The 19273-nt window shown below is 36.9% G+C and overlaps 1 protein-coding gene across 4 annotated transcripts in view; it reads right to left on the bottom strand.

The window, feature by feature from the left end:
• The window catches only part of ETFB (electron transfer flavoprotein subunit beta), a 347620-nt gene extending 338118 nt beyond the window's left edge, over positions 1–9502 (bottom strand). For all 4 annotated transcript variants that reach the window (XM_044080496.1, XM_044080493.1, XM_044080495.1 and 1 more), the window contains exon 1: positions 9401–9502. In XM_044080496.1, coding sequence (XP_043936431.1) covers positions 9401–9454 — 54 coding nt within the window. In that variant the 5' untranslated portion in view covers positions 9455–9502. The remainder of the gene's footprint in view (positions 1–9400) is intronic.
• Positions 9503–19273: the final 9771 nt, after the last annotated feature.

Raw genomic sequence — 19273 nt, 5'->3', positions numbered from 1 at the left:
CAGGGTATTAAAAAAAAATAAAATTATTTTCCATATGGTTTTGGACACACAGTGGTTACTTTTGCACATATCTGTGTCCTCTATACTATTTCTGCCACTGTAACTATGCTTTTACATGCCATGGTGCCATTTTTACATCCTGTACACGGAATGTTTCAGTGCACATTACAGACAACAACATGGGGTGCGCATGACTGCCTGCTTGCTCTATCACTCTACCTGCCACATTTCCATGCATTTCACCTGCTTATGAGGTGATTTGCATATACGGACACTACTGTGTTTGCACGCTCGTGCACGCCCCTCAGCTCCTTTTACTGGATTGCACATCTGCTTACTTCTGTGTAAGCACTGTGCCACTATGCCTACAGAGCAAATAAGTCCGTGTAGGCTTTATTAAATTCCCTCCAATGTTAATATAGATCCATTAGCAGGTTTAGATGGAATTAGTAATGAATTGTATGAGAGAGCCACAAATTGGCAAAAAGCTTATTTTGTAAAGATTTTGAATAAATGGGTGGTTTTAAGTATAAGCAGATTTGCAGTGTAATCAACATTTTATGAGAAAAAGGGAATAAAGAAGGAAAACAATTGGAGACCAATATATTTAGAAAGATTATACATAAAAGAATGGAGAAAAATACAGAATATAATAGAAGAAAGTGTATTCAGTATTAAAGACAGAAATGATTATAAGGGAAGTAGTAGATGACATTATGCAAGAAGGGCAAGAAGTAAAATTAATGGCAGGAGATGTTAATAAAGCTTTTGATACAATACAGCATGAAGAATTATGGAAATCTGTCGATAGCCACAATACTACTAAGAAAATTTAAAGTTTATGCATAATTGCTTACATAAATAGTAGAGTGAGAATACTAATCGATGAACAATGGGATGTCCAATGAGTAACATTTTCATTATGAATTTGTCAGTCAAATGAACAGTAAGATGAAAAAAGCAGAATATGAAATAGGAAAATGTGTAAAAAATCCATTTATAACGGCCTATGCAGCTAATATAGTCGTTAAACAATGCATTTTGGATGGAAGAGGTAATTCAATATTTAATAGCATTATTAAAATGAATAGAGATGGACCTTAAGAAAAAAAAGTCAAGGATTAGGTAGCAGTAACTAGCAGATAGACAACTTACTACAACTGAAAAACATTTTGGGAGTACAGTTTGGCATTAATGAAATAAAAAGACAATGGGGAAAATGTAATAAGAAATATAAAAAATATATATATCATTATGGAAAACAAATTATCTTACAAAAAGAAAGCAAATTTTGTAAATTCTGTGCTGATAAAATGGTATATTTAGTAAATTGTTTATGATTCCAAAAATATATGAAAAGGACATAATGGAAATATTTTCTTTTATATGGGGTTTGAGATTTAATCCAGTGAAAAAAGGAGCGTTATAAAGAATGTGGTGATTTAAGATAAATCCAATACTATTTGGAGTTTCTTTAAATTTATATAAAATATTAATAGGAATAAACGAAAGGGAGAAACTAGTGGGAAAGATATTTGATCATAAATATAAAGATATATGGGAAGATGTCAGATCTAATAAAAGAAAAAAAATTATGATGAAGAAATTCAAAATTCTTTAGAAAAGACAAGAATGTGGAAAACAGTGACTGATGATGGAAAAAAGCAAGACATGCTACAAAAAGACAATAGATTACTCATTTCATAGTAATCCATGGGAAATTTACAAGAAGAAAGAGAAAGACCTCGCTTATCGATGGTGCATTGGTTTGCATTTTCCCCTCACAGCAAGAAGTTATCCAGTTAGATTCTCGGCTGCGGTGCCTTATGTGCGCAGTCTGCATGTCCTCCCTGCATTTGTGTGGATTTCCTCCAGGTGCTCTGGTTTTCTCCCATGTCACAAAGACATGCATCCAGAGCATTTCTCCCTGGGCCTCCAATGAAAATTGGCTCGCTCCAAGTCGGACTTTCCCGGTAAACAAATGTTAAATAAATAAATAAAAATAAATATTGTGATGAAGAGGAAACAGCAGAATGTGAAGAAAATTTACAAATGACCCACAAGGGATAGTTAACATCGCATTAATCTATAAACTTGGAAATACGAAAGAAAATGAAATAATGTGACTATGAGAGTGTATGGATATTATAAGAATATCAAAAAAGAGAAAATAATAAGAATAGATAAAATTATATTTTATATTTCATGGGTTATTTGGAATGAAGTATTTACTAAATGTTGAATGGGAAATGGGTCTTTCCAGCAATTATAAAAAGAATCAAATGGTGGTTGTGGAAAAACAGAGTGATTGGTCATTCTAAATGTTGGTGATGGAATACGTAAACATATATAATATTGGTGTAAATAAATTTTAAAAAGAATACAAATAAAGGACCATAGTCTTTTCAGTAGGTACCATAATATTTTACATCCATCCAACCCAGCTACCATAAACCCAAGCATATGTCACTTCAGTTTAACATCTCGTGAAGGTTCAGATCAGTTTATAAGCAAAACAGTAACATATCCAGAAGCTTAAAGTGACAATGAAATTATTTGCAGTATGAAGACTTCAAAAGCAATCTTAGTAATCAGTTTCCTTAAATACCTTATTCAAAATGAAAGTGCTACATCTCCTTGTGATGTATGTAAAAACTGATACGAAGTATCAGTATCAAGCTCTGCCATCATCCACATAAAAACAGATCTGCAGTGGATTCAATACAGCAAAACTGTAAGTGCTTTGTGCAAAAATCTTTTAATAACTACTGAAGTTGTTATAATCCATACAGTTGTTGCTATTCCTAACAGGTGACTGTGGAATGCCTTCAAGCCTACAAGGTAGTGACTGACTAAATAAAGTCGTTGTTTCTGGAAAGGTGGTAAGCTACAGTTGGGTTCAAGGAAACACCCACCATTTGACTAAGCCCAGAACTGAAAAGACAAATCAAAGTTAGTTAGTGCTGTGTTATAACGTTCGTATAGCTAGCAAAACTTGCAAGGTGGAACAAATGAGAAATATAAAGTCAAAATATCTATAATAACCAAAACAATTTTAGAATAAATTAAGACATCACAGCAGATGAGGTATTTCCTAAACAACCAATTAAAACAGCGATTGAGACTGCCCTGCAGAAATTATTTTTCAGAGCATTGATATACTACCCTCTACAGCAGATGAGGTATTTCCTAAACTACCAATTAAAACAGCAATTGAGACTGCCCCGCAGAAATTATTTTTCAGAGCATTGATATGCTACCCTCTAACCTTTCTGAAAGCTCGGATTCCACAACCTACAATCCCTCTGCAGAAATATTTCCATTCTATTTTTAACAAAATGCAAGTGAAGGAACTGCTGAAAAAAATGAAATTACAGACACAAATTCAGTACCATCTATCCAAGAATTATAACTTGGCAGTCAATACCTACATCACCCACTGGTCTATCTGTATCTCTTGTCACACAATCAAAAGTATACCTTTTAGTTTACAGCATGCACTGATCCTTGCTATACCCAAAGTTTCACCCTCAATACAGCATCAGACTACAAGCTGCTTGACTACTTACTAACAAATCAAATATACAATAATATGGACAAAAGAATTATAGCTGGAGTCAAGCAGCTATTTACAAAGCAAGCTTCTGAGACAGCTGAACACAGCCTGTTACTCAAAAAACTATCCAACTTTCACAATGGGAGATGGCAGATATTCTCGATCTGGTACCACACAATTGCAGTTCCCCAAGAATCTGTACAAGGACCACTTATTACTCATTAATGATCTACCCTGGCTTCTCTCTCAAATAAACTGCATCATATGCAGACAATACAGTGATCACAAAGTCTGATTAATCTTTAACCAATACGACCAAAAAATAAGAACAGATTTTATCCATCTTTGGAACTAATTAACAACAAGAAAGCGAATAAATACCACCAAAATGAATGTTGTATTATTCAGCACCTCATATGGTCTCAGAAAGGCTCAAAGCATTGCAATAACTGAACGCAAAAGAAACACACTATCCGATATCATATCACAAAGATACATTGATCGTGCATTAGATCAACATCCAAATATCCATACACATATAGAATTAATAGTAAATAAAGGCTTATTTCAACTCAAGGAGTGACATAAAACTCCACAGTACTCCAAACCACCGAGAAGAAATACATAAATGTATACATGTGACCAGTCAAAAATATAGCACTGTAACATTATTGCTAAATGCATTAGTCTCTCAATACAGGCTAGAGGAGCACTACTGCTGAGCACATTAACATACAAAACACTTAAGAGAAATATACTGCTCCCAATAAAAATAAATAAATGCCCATTATATGATTGTAGTTCATACAAGGCCTGAGTTGTGGCTGAAGACGGTCGTATACCAGCCTACTGAGTTAGTTAACAAATGCAAAAACAAACAAGCTCTACAAACCTAGAACATACATTATTACCACCTGTCCCTCTTTACATAGAGCAGTCCCTATTTTGGTCAACTGTGTCCTGGGGGGGGGGGGGGGGGTTGGCAGGAAAAATAATAAATGCAATGCCCCATTTCAAGGCAAAAAAAAAAAAATATTACACATAATACACATATATCCCTCGGTGGTGGTGCTCCGGTAGCATTGTCGCCTCACAGTAAGACGCTGTCCGGTTCGATTCTCAGCTAGAGCGTCTTCTGCGTGGAGACATGCATGAATGGGCATACCTTCGTTGAAGGTTGTGCGTCAGGGCTGGTAACTCGGCACATAAAAATCAACTACCAATCATTAGCGGACCGGAGTTCCGCTGTGGCGACCCCTAACCGGGAAAAGCCGAAAGACACAAACACATAATACACACACTTGTATATATATAAATATGTATATATATATATATATATATATATATATATATATATATATATATATATATACACACACACACACACAGATACACATATATATATATATTATTATATTACATATAATACATATATATATATATATATATATATATATATATATATACACACACACACACACACACACACACACACACATTCTAAGTTTCTACTAATAGTTGCATAGAAAACTTTGCATATGAAACACCTCAGAAAATCAGGGGACATACACCCCAACCCAGGTCCAAGCAATCCAATTCTATCCCTGAAACACAAGTCAGACCTACTTATCAATATAAACACACAGAGCATATCCAACAAACTACATGACTTACACACATTCATATTCCACTACTCCCCATACATACTAACCATTACAGAGACCTGGCTAAAACCTGCCACACAAAACGAAGAAATTCTTCCCCCAGGCTATAACATCCTAAGGCAAGACAGAGGTACCAAAAAAGGGAGGTGGAGTTGCAATCTTATTTAAAAATACACTAAACCTCCAACCACTAAAACCCCCACTTCCCAAATTCCAGAATGCAGAGATATTAGGCTCGGTTATGTCCCTTAAAAACAAAAAGGGAATCAACATCCTCTGTAGTTATATTCCTCCAGGAAATAGCTCACTTATAATAGAAGAGATACTACAATGGGCCACAATCAACCTACCCCAAGAAACCATCCTGCTAGGCGACATAAACTTAGACTGGCTAGCCTGCAACTCCAACAACCCCTCAAACCTTATTAACTTATTTGGATTCTCACAACTAATCCAAGAACCCACCAGAGTAGACAAAAAAATCCAATAAAATCTCCATTCTAGATTGGACACTAGTTAATATCCCCACAGAAAATTATCATATGGGCTGCTTACCTGATACATTGAGTGACCACTGCCCCACATTCCTCCTTCGTAAACGGACAAAAATACCCAAACCCATACTATTCAGGGAGACTAGGGACAAGCACAAAGTCAATCCACAAACTCTTAACAGTATGCTCCAGCAACAGGACTGGAATCCACTAAAAACTCTACCTTTAGACCAGGCAGTTGATTTTTTTAATACCACTTTTATGAATGTACTAAATATACCAGCTCCCATCAGGAAACTCAGGACTAAAGTTAACTATGCCCCATGGCCAAATAGGACAACAAAAGCCTTAAAAGCCAGGGACAATGCCTTGAAAAGCTGGAAAAAGAATAACACTATCCATGACCGACAGAAATATCAAGAACTAATAAATAAGGCCAAAACCCAAACAAAAGTAGATAAAAAAAGAACTACTTCTTAAACAAGCACTCTAGAAACCCCCAAAAGTTCTGGCAGGCCATCAATACCCTTATAAAACCAGGCAAAACCACCATCCCATCTCCCAACAACAATTCTGATAATGAAAGCATAGCTTCAGAATTCAACCATCACTTCAAGGAATCTATCCTCGCACTACCTACCTATCCCAACAAGAACACTACAACCACCACCCCAACTGTAGAGCAAACTAATATACCCACCTTCACACACTCATCTGTACCAACCTCTTTAGTTAAAAAACTACTCTCTAAACTAAAACCCACCACACTCGCAGCAGATGGTTTACCCACAAATGTTCTAAAATTAGCTGCAGAATCACTAGCCTACCCTGTCTCGATTCTTATAAACCGCTCTATACAAGAAACCTATGTACCCCATCGATGGAAAGTATCACATATAATTCCCCTTCACAAAGGCGGAAACTCCTATGAACCGTCAAACTACCGGTCAATTGCTATCTTGTCCCCCCTCTCCAAGCTTCGGGAGAAAAGTTTTCACACCCAGGTTATGCACTTTTTATCCTCACATAACCTCCTCTCCCCCACACAGCATGGTTGCCGCCCAAACCATAGCACAACCACTGCTCTACTCTCCTTTACCAATCAGATTAACCAAGAAACAACAATTTTGTCTCAACCATATTCCTAGATCTCTTAAAAGCATTTGATATAGTCTCACATAACCTACTCTTAGACACTCTTGTCAACCTTATCCTTCGCCCCCTCTACTACTTCATGGTTTAGAAGCTATCTCTCGGACAGAAAACAAAACCTATCTCTCGGACAGAAAACAATCAGTTAAATGGCAAAGTACACTATCACCTCTATTACCAACTACTATAGAGTCTCACAAGGATCACTACTGGGTCTTCTATTATTCACCATTTTCACTACCAAACTACATACTTCCACCCTGCATGCATCACAGTACGCAGATGACTCCACCCTAATTTGCTCAGCCCCATCCATAACCACTGTTCACATGCTTACCCAGGAATTCTTCTGCTCCATGGAACAATGGATTACTGACATCCAACTCATTCTATACCCCATCAAGACCTAATTACTCCTTTTTACCCCCAATAAATCCAAATCCTCACCTCCTACCTTCACTATCACCTCCAAAAATGGGACCACAATCTCCCCCTCCCCTCACACTAAGCTGCTCGGGGTTAAACTAGATAACGATCTAAACTTTAATGTCCATATCTCACAAACCATCAAAAAGGTACATAAGAAACTAGGAACCCTATACAAAAACAGTTCCTATCAGACCAAGGTAGAATCTCCTTAGCCCAAACGCACTTCTTGTCTACCCTAATGTATGCATCACCAATCCCAATTCATATCAGGAAAACAGACCAAAACAAACTAGAGTCATGTTACAATAAAATTACAAAATTCGCTAACAACTCCACTTTTAGAAGTCATCACTGTCTTGCGCTGAAGCAACTACAGTGGTTAGAACTCCCTCAGCTAATTAGCTATCACCAACTAGACCTCACCTTCAACATAATAAGGAACACTCAGAAAACCCTAGCCCTAAACCAACTTCTAAACCAATATTCTGCAAATTGCCCTCTACGCTCATCCAACAAAACCCTTCTCTGCATAACCAAAGCCAATAAACACTTGCAGGGAAAGGTCTTTTCTCCCACACCATTGCCAGGGATTGGAATAACCTCCCTCAAAGTATCTCCTCTGCACCATCCATCTCACTTTTCAAGACATCACTAAAGTCACACCTCTTGCAATCATGGCTCTGTCCCTGCATCGCATAAATTCTTTTCTGCTCTCCTCCTAACTTGCCACACCTCATCTCCTCTGCTTACCTCAGCTATTCTGTACTACTCAAATACTCCCTATCAGGAACTACTATCCTACAAACTATTTCTCACACTATGACATATCTCCCAAACAGCATTATGTTCCAGATTCCATTCCTTAATTTTTATGCTTTGTACTACCAATAGGGTATTTCAAAGTTTTGCTATCTATTTACAAAGCTTGCTTAAATCAAACTAAGGTGCAAAAAATCTCCTTGACTGTATAGAATTGTCTGTCATTAGTGTATTTTTGTGGTGTCATATTATGACATGGAGCTCTGATTGTATATATGCCTCTGTACAGAAATTTTTTTTTTGTCATTTGTTGTACTTCTAGTGTTATGTTAGAGAGCTTTTCTCACCGGGCCTCTGCTGTAAATGGACCTTGTTCCAGTCAGACTTTCCCGGTAAACAAATATAAAATAAAATATATGACACAACAGAAACAACTGAAATTCTACAAAAGTTAGCTTTTATTTTGGCAAGAAAGTGAACACCAGTTCTTTGGACTATATGGTTTGTCTTATCTCCATAATGTTCCACGTCTGGAATGCAAAAAATGTGACCACCTGAATTAATTGAATCAAAAGTACACACTATTCCATTCTGGTCTAAGAACGTCTATACAGGTGATTTTTCACCATAAAAATGCTGAAAATAGCAAAAAGTAACGCTAGCAAAAAATAAATAAAACGTTTGTGATTATACAGTTATTGATTGTGGGCTGAGTATGACAAGGGGGTTTCATACGCATCGCTATATTAGCTATACACTTTTGACATTTCCCAGTTGGGACCATACCTCTCAACCTCATAGAGTAAAAAAATCTGGATAAAGCCATAAAAAGTGGTACGAATAGGGACACTTTTGAAAAAACGCTCTTACAGACTTAGAAAATTGATAGAATAACAGGTTTTGCACTAGTGTGGTATTCTGAAGAGTATCTCAAATGTCTATCATTGTTTTCTAACTTCACTGTTTAATGATTTACCACTAATTTGCCAGAAGGCCACAATTTTATGAAAAATGGACCAAAAATATAAGGCAAAAATCTGTACAGTTGAGAGGTCTGGATTGGACCGATGAAAGTGTTACTTCCACTCACACAGGAAAACTGATCCAATGTAATTTGTAGTTTACTTCATCATTCCACACACGTAAACGTTAATCAAAGTTGGATGATTAGCACCAGTATATTGCCCGAGGTATGCCCCCAAGCAAGAGGTTTACCGAAGGTCAAACTAGTTAACAGTAAATAGGACAGCAAACAAAACACGCAAATAAAAGATCAAGTATTGCCATTAACAATTTAAAACAGAAAAAAATTATGTCTACTTAAATACTAAACTATGTGCTCTCACCTTGACAGCATAATCAATAACTCTCTTCACTCCAACAAGAACTCTAGAAGCCATGGTCTTACTACTAAGACACGCTGCCGTCGGAAGAGAAAAAAGACAACACAACGCATGTAGCGCTGACCAATCGAATATTAGCAGCCCACAAATTTTAGCCAGTCATAAAATGTTATAGCAATAATGACGTATGTAAAGAAGACGTACTGAATATTCGTACCGGCTGGAAACAAGAATGGACAATTTTAAAGGTTGATAGTGATAGAAAGTTATTTTTATCTGTCTGTATATCTGTCCGTCTTTATAATTTTTTTTCGAGAAGTACAAAGTATGGTGCTACATATCCTTTTCATTTTAATGTATCGTCCCTGTATTTTAAAGGGACACTATCTCGTTCCTAAACTCGGTATCTTGCCTCGGACCGAAGCTGAGACATTGCCACCCACATAGATAATCACCTACCTCTTTGTCACGTTCTACACTCCCACCCACTCCATAACTTTCCTTCTATTGTGTAAAGCTTTATTCCAGTCCTGTTTTTTATTCCGTCGAATAAGATGCCAGCATTTGTGTTCCCTTGTTTCTCACAGAGTGAATGCAGCTGTAATTTGCACCCCGGTCAGTGTCATTAATGAATAATTTAAATAATACAACCACTTGGGCATGGTGACTTGACTGTCAGGTGGTAATTGACAGTTTTTTTTTATTTAATGTGGGTGACGAAAGGGCAGCAGAAAAAAGTTACCGATCGTACGGAACCGGCAAATAGCTCAGATCAGTTACGGTAAAGCAATCAGGAAATGGACTTATTAAATCAGTGAAGTGGGTGATGGAAGAGCAGAAGGCAGCAGCAAAAGCATAAGCCTTACAGATCTTACGCACGTTGGATGTATTATTTATGTAGTCAGCCAGCACATTTTTAGATAAGTAATGTGGGTGATGCAAGGGCAACAGCAAAAGCATAACCGTTGCCGATCGTACGGAACCGGCAAATAGATCGCATTAGTTACGGTAGGGCATTCACAAAGTGCATTTTTATCACAGGCAGTAAGTAGTTGTAGACAATTGTCTGGCTGACTCCATTCATTTCAGCAGAGTTACAGATAACCAACTCATTCCTTCTGATCTTTGTGAATATTTGTCAGTTTCTGTTCCATTCACATGTAGTGGTTCCAGTCTTCCAACTGTCCACATTTTTAAAGAATGTCCATTTGACTCCTGTTTTTGCCCTCTTCCTCAGAAAATTTGTTTTTTTTTTCCTGGCAATTCTCCATGTATTGCAGTAACTAATTAGTGGCATACAGTTGAGTTTCAGATGCATGCGAACGCACAAGACCTGTTATTCAAGCAAGTTTCTAGGTTTATAAGAGCAATTATTAAAATCCATCACATACTTTTTGGATCATTGTCCAACAGCTTTGTCCAGGTTTTTTGTTCTAAGAGTTTCAAAGAAGTCTAGTGCTGCCATGCCATGGATTATTCTTGTATTAGTTTTACAACTCAGACAGGTGATAAATAGTACTGATGATCAACAGGTTGACAACAGACAGATGCATTTATCGGGGCTTTTTTTTTTTTTTTGGTTTATTTGCTGTTGTGTAGTACTTAATTGTGGAAGTTTTATTTACTGGCATTTGCTTAACAGGAATATCCTACTGGTTGGAACAAATTTTCAGCTGAGGACTGGGGAGAAAAGTTCCAAAGCGTTAAACTTTTTTTATAAGCATAATAATTCAAAAATAAATACATTTTACATAATTATACCACGTTAGAGATGATATGAAAATATTGGTTAAAAATGGATATAAGCTTTATGACAATCATTTAATACTTTGAAAAATTTTAGCAAGTTTGTACAGAAATTTGAGGTAAGTTAGTATAATCCAGAAGGCTCTATCCTTGGTCCCCTGTTCTTTAACATTGCCACCAACACCCTCCACACATCCACACAACAGGCATTCCTAATACAGTATACAGCTGACACCATACTTATTTCGACATCTGACAATGTGGCACACCTCAAAGAAATTACTCAGGAAGCTTTAACAGCAACAGAAACATGACTGTGTAATCCACAACTCATGCTCATCCCTAAAAAGGAGAAACTACTGTCCAACCTGTTTTATTTATTTATTTTATTTTAAATTTGTTAACCGGGTAGATTCCGGCTGGGCCAGTAGCCTGTTTTCAGCAGAGACCCAGGGAGATAAGCTCCAGAACAATAGTAAAAAAGATTACAAAAATGTATGTACAAACAATATACAAAAAGTCTGACAGTTGCCAACAATCACAATTTACAAAAAGAGGAATGTAAAACAATATTACATTTTTTAACTCTTACTGCAGACAGTAATATGTAACTCATATGTATAACTAAAAACCATTGTGGTATTTTCATTTGGAAGAAGTAAGGCAAGAAGATAGCAGAAAAGAAAACATTTGATTGAAGACATGAGAAATTAGCCAGGAGTATTACAGGAACATAGCCATTGTTGAGTAAGTTATTCCTTTAGGAGTTTTTTGAAGCTATGACAATATCTGTTTTTTAAGATGTTCTGGGGTAATAGGTTTGGCTACTTTGAAGGAGAAGGGAGAGTCACCAAAGTAATTATGGGACTTTGTAACCTTGACTACAAGTTTATCGGATGATCTAAGGGTCCTGGGGTTGGTATTTAGTTGCACTAGGTTGGAGAGTGCAGGGCAGTTTTCAGGTTTGTGGATAATAGAGTGGGCAGTGGTGAGCTGATTGAGCAATAACAGTTTGGGAAATTCAAGCCAGTGTAATTTTTGAAGAGCAAGGCAATGATGGGTCCTGTTGGGTATACCAGCAGCAAATTTTGCTATTTTGTTATAACAGGAATCAAGTACATGTAAATCAAACCTGCGCAGGTTAAAGAAAAGTTGAGAACAGTAGAGAAGAGTAGATACCCTCGGTTATGAAGTTTGTGAAATCTGACCTGCAGTATCAGTATGCTAATAAGCTTCTTTGAAAACCCTGCCTCTGTGTAAACATGTGACTTACACTGTACTAAAAGGTAAACAAAATCTCAAGCAAGCAACTGATTTTAGAAACGAGATAGTGCCACTTTAAATATGTGCTGAAAACAACCGGCTATGTGAATTTGACCGCCTGTGAAAATGCTTTGGTCTGAGAGCCTTTTTTGATATGAAATGTAGCTTCAGAAGTGTAATGTGCTAAAAAGATGCCAAACAGCGTACTTCAGAAGTGCTATGGTTTACTTGTAGCGCTATAACTCTGACCCTAAGATTGAGCTTTGCTCCTCCTAGATTTATAATGTTTCTCATAATTTCAGATATATGTGTGCACACACATTTAAATGCGCTAAGGCGAGAATGCATTTTAGGCATACTCTCCGTATTCTTTTTTTAAAGAATACATTTTTTCTGAACACATTAGAAAACATTGGGGCTTTTCAAGCCATATTGTGTAATCAAACATCTAGAGTAATGACTTTTAAAACATGTATGTCGCTTGCATACAGAGAGGATAGTAAATCTAAAAAAGACCCATCTGTAATAGTTTTTGACTGAACAGTTAAAATTGTTGCATACATTAAGTTTCGAGGGAACAACAGCTCGAGTGATATGATCATTTTTTAAATGCCAGGTAGATTGGGAGTAAGCAATAAGCATCTGTGAGTACAAAATGGAATTCACTGGCTACAACCTGTACGAAAACTTGCTATCACGAAGTGTATACGTCTAGTATATAAAAAGCTTATAAAATAAGAAAGTGCACCTCTTTCTGACTCTTGGTTATGATGTACTATGTTTTTTTTTATTCTTGAAGGTTGAAAGGTATGGTCATCAGTTGAGTTTTCACATGGAAGGAGAAATAAATGTAGAGCTAGAATGTTGAAACTACCATGTTGTCTATACAGTGGGTCAGCCCAGGTGTCAATAATCATTGCAGAGCATTATAGAAATCATAGGAAGCTGAAAGCTACTGAGTCTTGTGACCAGTATGTCTTGCCTGTCCTCACTTTAGTTTGTACCTCCCTTTTCAAGTAGAGCTACGCTTGTACATCTCAATTGTCCCTGTCTTTGTGTCATATTTTTTCCTTGTTTCTCCTAAACTGTTTTTTTTTTGGTAAATCACTGAGAATTACTGTTAGTAGTTAATGCCAGACATTAAGAGTTTTTATTCGGTACTTGCGTATTATCACAACCACATTTGTTCCGTTGTGTAACTCATTATGTTTACAAGACAGGGCTGTATGTGTAAGTGTAACGGGCTATGTAAACTCCGAATTACCTTTGTTTTGGTTTTCTTGTGCAAGTGGAATACGAAGAAGAAAGGAAAGCGGCCCTCTTGCAAACTTTTTTTTTTTTTTACAAAGAATGACAGCATCCAACCGTGGGCTGTACTAAACTGACCAGTACAGCAGGGGAACTGCGATCCTCCTCCATGTTGGAAGGAGGATCTGGAAAATTAAGCTCCTTGTAACTCTTTCTGTGATACTTACTACTGCAAAAGTTGGTGTTGTACTTTCCAAACTCTTACTATGCTGTTCTTTGAACAGAGGAATACCTTTCCCGCTGTTGTCATAGGCGGTCCCCGCTCCGCAGCGTTGTTTCACTTTCACAACTGAAAACTGCATTCCTGCAGGGAAACGAGTTCCTGAAACACTTGCAAATGCTGATGATAATCCTTAGAAATGGGCCAAAAAGTTTACATTACTTTCAGAAATGGCATACATTGCAACATGACACGAACCCAAAAGAAGTATAATCCCTGATTCTCAATGCAGATTCGTACAGTGGAAGAAAACGTCAGTTGCATATCCCTTACTATCAGGATGCCAACAGGTGATGCCAGGGTGGGTACTTCATTTTATTTTGTAAGGTCTGCCATTTCAGAAAGTCATTTAAACTTTTTGGATATTAGTAAAGAGTATTATCAGCCGGCTGAAGTGTTTCAGGCAGTCATCTGTCTGCAGGTATGCGCTCTTCGCAACCGCTAAAATGTGGTTGCGATAATACGCAAGTACCTTTCATTCTTAGTGTTCTGAAAATGTATGTCGGTTCAAAATCTATAGTTCTGTTAACTTTTTTAAGTGAATTAGAGTAATATTTAAAATGGGGTCTTTGTCACCCAATTATTTTTGGCTTTGTTCATTATTCTTGAGCAAAGGCATTGAGAGGTATGGCTAAACCTGTCATGTCCAGGGTGTATTTGTGAATGTCCATCTAATTCTCCAGGTCGTATTTGAAGGAAGATCTTGTACCACAGGGCTGTATTTGCTAAGGGGATTTCTTCCATAAATGAGGGTGATGCTCAGTTGTGAATGTGCTGTCCAACCTGTTTTATTTATTTATTTATTTATTTATTTATTTATTTATTTATTTATTTATTTATTTATTTTATTTTATTTTAAATTTGTTAACCGGGTAGAGTCCGGCTGGGCAAGTAGCCTGTTTTCAGCAGAGACCCAGGGAGATAAGCTCCAGAACAATAGTAAAAAAGATTACAAAAATGTATGTACAAACAATATACAAAAAGTTTGACAGTTGCCAACAATCACAATTTACAAAAAGAGGAATGTAAAACAATATTACATTTTTTAACTCTTACTGCAGACAGTAATATGTAACTCATATGTATAACTAAAAACCATTGTGGTATTTTCATTTGGAAGAAGTAAGGCAAGAAGATAGCAGAAAAGAAAACATTTGATTGAAGACATGAGAAATTAGCCAGGAGTATTACAGGAACATAGCCATTGTTGAGTAAGTTATTCCTTTAGGAGTTTTTTGAAGCTATGACAATATCTGTTTTTTAAGATATTCTGGGGTAATAGGTTTGGCTACTTTGAAGGAGAAGGGAGAGTCACCAAAGTAATTATGGGACTTTGTAACCTTGACTACAAGTTTATCGGATGATCTAAGGGTCCTGGGGTTGGTATTTAGTTGCACTAGGTTTGGAGAGTGCAGGGCAGTTTTCAGGTTTGTGGATAATAGAGTGGGCAGTGCTGAGATGATTGAGCAATAACAGTTTGGGAAATTCAAGCCAGTGTAATTTTTGAAGAGCAAGGCAATGATGGGTCCTGTTGGGTATACCAGCAGCAAATTTTGCTATTTTGTTACAACAGGAATCAAGTACATGTAAATCAAACCTGCGCAGGTTAAAAAAAAGTTGAGAACAATAGAGAAGAGTAGATACCCTCGGTTATGAAGTTTGTGAAATCTGACCTGCAGTATCAGTATGCTAATAAGCTTCTTTGAAAACTCTGCCTCTGTGTGAACATGTGACTTACACTGCACTAAAATGTAAACAAAATCTCAAGCAAGCAACTGATTTTAGAAACGAGATAGTGCCACTTTAAATATGTGCTGAAAACAACCGGCTATGTGAATTTGACCGCCTGTGAAAATGCTTTGGTCTGAGAGCCTTTTTTGATACGAAATGTAGCTTCAGAAGTGTAATGTGCTAAAAAGATGCCAAACAGCATACTTCAGAAGTGCTATGGTTTACTTGTAGCGCTATAACTCTGACCCTAAGATTGAGCTTTGCTCCTCCTAGATTTATAATGTTTCTCATAATTTCAGATATATGTGTGCACACCCATTTAAATACGCTAAGACGAGAATGCATTTTAGGCATACTCTCCGTATTCTTTTTTTAAAGAATACATTTTTTCTGAACACGTTAGAAAACATTGGGGCTTTTCAAGCCATATTGTGTAATCAAACATCTAGAGTAATGACTTTTAAAACATGTATGTCGCTTGCATACAGAGAGGATAGTAAATCTAAAAAAGACCCATCTGTAATAGTTTTTGACTGAACAGTTAAAATTGTTGCATACATTAAGTTTCGAGGGAACAACAGCTCGAGTGATATGATCATTTTTTAAATGCCAGGTAGATTGGGAGTAAGCAATAAGCATCTGTGAGTACAAAATGGAATTCACTGGCTACAACCTGTACGAAAACTTGCTATCACGAAGTGCATACGTCTAGTATATAAAAAGCTTATAAAATAAGAAAGTGCACCTCTTTCTGACTCTCGGTTATGATGTACTATGTTTTTTTTTATTCTTGAAGGTTGAAAGGTATGGTCATCAGTTGGGTTTTCACATGGAAGGAGAAATAAATGTAGAGCTAGAATGTTGAAACTACCATGTTGTCTATACAGTGGGTCAGCCAGGTGTCAATAATCGTTGCAGAGTATTATAGAAATCATAGGAAGCTGAAAGCTACTGAGTCTTGTGACCAGTATGTCTTGCCTGTCCTCACTTTAGTTTGTACCTCCCTTCTCAAGTAGAGCTACGCTTGTACATCTCAATTGTCCCTGTCTTTGTGTCATATTTTTTCCCTGTTTCTCCTAAACTGTTTTTTTTTTGGTAAATCACTGAGAATTACTGTTAGTAGTTAATGCCAGACATTAAGAGTTTTTATTCGGTACTTACGTATTATCACAACCACATTTGTTCCGTTGTGTAACTCATTATGTTTACAAGACAGGGCTGTATGTGTAAGTGTAACGGGCTATGTAAACTCCGAATTACCTTTGTTTTGGTTTTCTTGTGCAAGTGGACCACGAAGAAGAAAAGAAAGTGGCCCTCTTGCAAACTTTTTTTTTTTTACAAAGAATGACAGCATCCAACCGTGGGCTGTACTAAACTGACCAGTACAGCAGGGGAACTGCGATCCTCCTCCATGTTGGAAGGAGGATCTGGAAAATTAAACTCCTTGTAACTCTGTCTGTGATACTTACTTCTGCAAAAGTTGGTGTTGTACTTTCCAAACTCTTACTATGCTGTTCTTTGAACAGAGGAATACCTTTCCCCGCTGTTGTCATAGGCGGTCCCCGCTCCGCAGCGTTGTTTCACTTTCACAACTGAAAACTGCATTCCTTCAGGGAAACGAGTGCCTGAAACACTTGCAAATGCTGATGATAATCCTTATAAATGGGCCAAAAAGTTTACATTACTTTCAGAAATGGCATACATTGCAACATGACACGAACCCAAAAGAAGTGTAATCCCTGATTCTCAATGCAGATTCGTACAGTGGAAGAAAACGTCAGTTGCATATCCCTTACTATCAGGATGCCAACAGGTGATGCCAGGGTGGGTACTTCGTTTTATTTTGTAAGGTCTGCCATTTCAGAAAGTCATTTAAACTTTTTGGACATTAGTAAAGAGTATTATCAGCCGGCTGAAGTGTTTCAGGCAGTCATCTGTCTGCAGGTATGCGCTCTTCGCAACCGCTAAAATGTGGTTGCGATAATACGCAAGTACCTTTCATTCTTAGTGTTCTGAAAATGTATGTCGGTTCAAAATCTATAGTTCTGTTAACTTTTTTAAGTGAATTAGAGTAATATTTAAAATGGGGTCTTTGTCCCCCAATTATTTTTGGCTTTGTTCATTATTCTTGAGCAAAGGCATTGAGAGGTATAGCTAAACCTGTCATGTCCAGGGTGTATTTGTGAATGTCCATCTAATTCTCCAGGTCGTATTTGAAGGAAGATCATGTACCACAGGGCTGTATTTGCTAAGGGAATTTCTTCCAGAAATGAGGGTGATGCTCATTTGTGAATGTGCTGTCCAACCTGTTTTATTTATTTATTTATTTATTTATTTATTTATTTATTTATTTTATTTTAAATTTGTTAACCGGGTAGAGTCCGGCTGGGCAAGTAGCCTGTTTTCAGCAGAGACCCAGGGAGATAAGCTCCAGAACAATAGTAAAAAAGATTACAAAAATGTATGTACAAACAATATACAAAAAGTTTGACAGTTGCCAACAATCACAATTTACAAAAAGAGGAATGTAAAACAATATTACATTTTTTAACTCTTACTGCAGACAGTAATATGTAACTCATATGTATAACTAAAAACCATTGTGGTATTTTCATTTGGAAGAAGTAAGGCAAGAAGATAGCAGAAAAGAAAACATTTGATTGAAGACATGAGAAATTAGCCAGGAGTATTACAGGAACATAGCCATTGTTGAGTAAGTTATTCCTTTAGGAGTTTTTTGAAGCTATGACAATATCTGTTTTTTAAGATATTCTGGGGTAATAGGTTTGGCTACTTTGAAGGAGAAGGGAGAGTCACCAAAGTAATTATGGGACTTTGTAACCTTGACTACAAGTTTATCGGATGATCTAAGGGTCCTGGGGTTGGTATTTAGTTGCACTAGGTTTGGAGAGTGCAGGGCAGTTTTTAGGTTTGTGGATAATACAGTGGGCAGTGGTGAGCTGATTGAGCAATAACAGTTTGGGAAATTCAAGCCAGTGTAATTTTGGAAGAGCAAGGCAATGATGGGTCCTGTTGGGTATACCAGCAGCAAATTTTGCTATTTTGTTATAACAGGAATCAAGTACATGTAAATCAAACCTGCGCAGGTTAAAGAAAAGTTGAGAACAGTAGAGAAGAGTAGATAGGAGGTGGGATCTGGCTGTGGCTAGTCTGGCATTTTGAGTAAGGTAAGGTTTGGCCTCTATATAGAGAGCCGAGTTTGATGTGAACTTTCTTAATTGTGAGTGATATGCGTTTATTGAATGTTAGGTTGTTGTCTATTGTGACACCAAGTAGTTTTGTTTGGTTAACTGGTTCTGTTATAGTGTCATTAGTGGAGTAGATGGAGAGAGGAGGTGGTTTTGCTTTGGATTTCTTGTTGGAGAAGACCATTAATTTTGTTTTGATTGGGTTTAGGATGCATTGAAGTTCATTTAGGTAATTATCAATGTCTAGAAATTACTTTTGCAGTTTATGTTGGAGTTCTTGGGGTGTGGGAGCAGAGCAAATAAGAGTAGCATTGTCAACATATTGAATGATAGAAGCAGATTTAGTGGGTATGTTTAGACTATTTGTGAATATAATAAAATGGAGAGGGCCAAGGATGG

Source organism: Protopterus annectens, chromosome 8.part0 (assembly GCF_019279795.1).
Source record: "Protopterus annectens isolate FY-2018-M chromosome 8.part0, PAN1.0, whole genome shotgun sequence".
Taxonomy (NCBI): Eukaryota; Metazoa; Chordata; order Ceratodontiformes; family Protopteridae; genus Protopterus; species Protopterus annectens.
The sequence above is the reverse complement of the archived record's forward strand: the minus strand, read 5'-3'. Positions and strand labels throughout refer to the sequence as shown.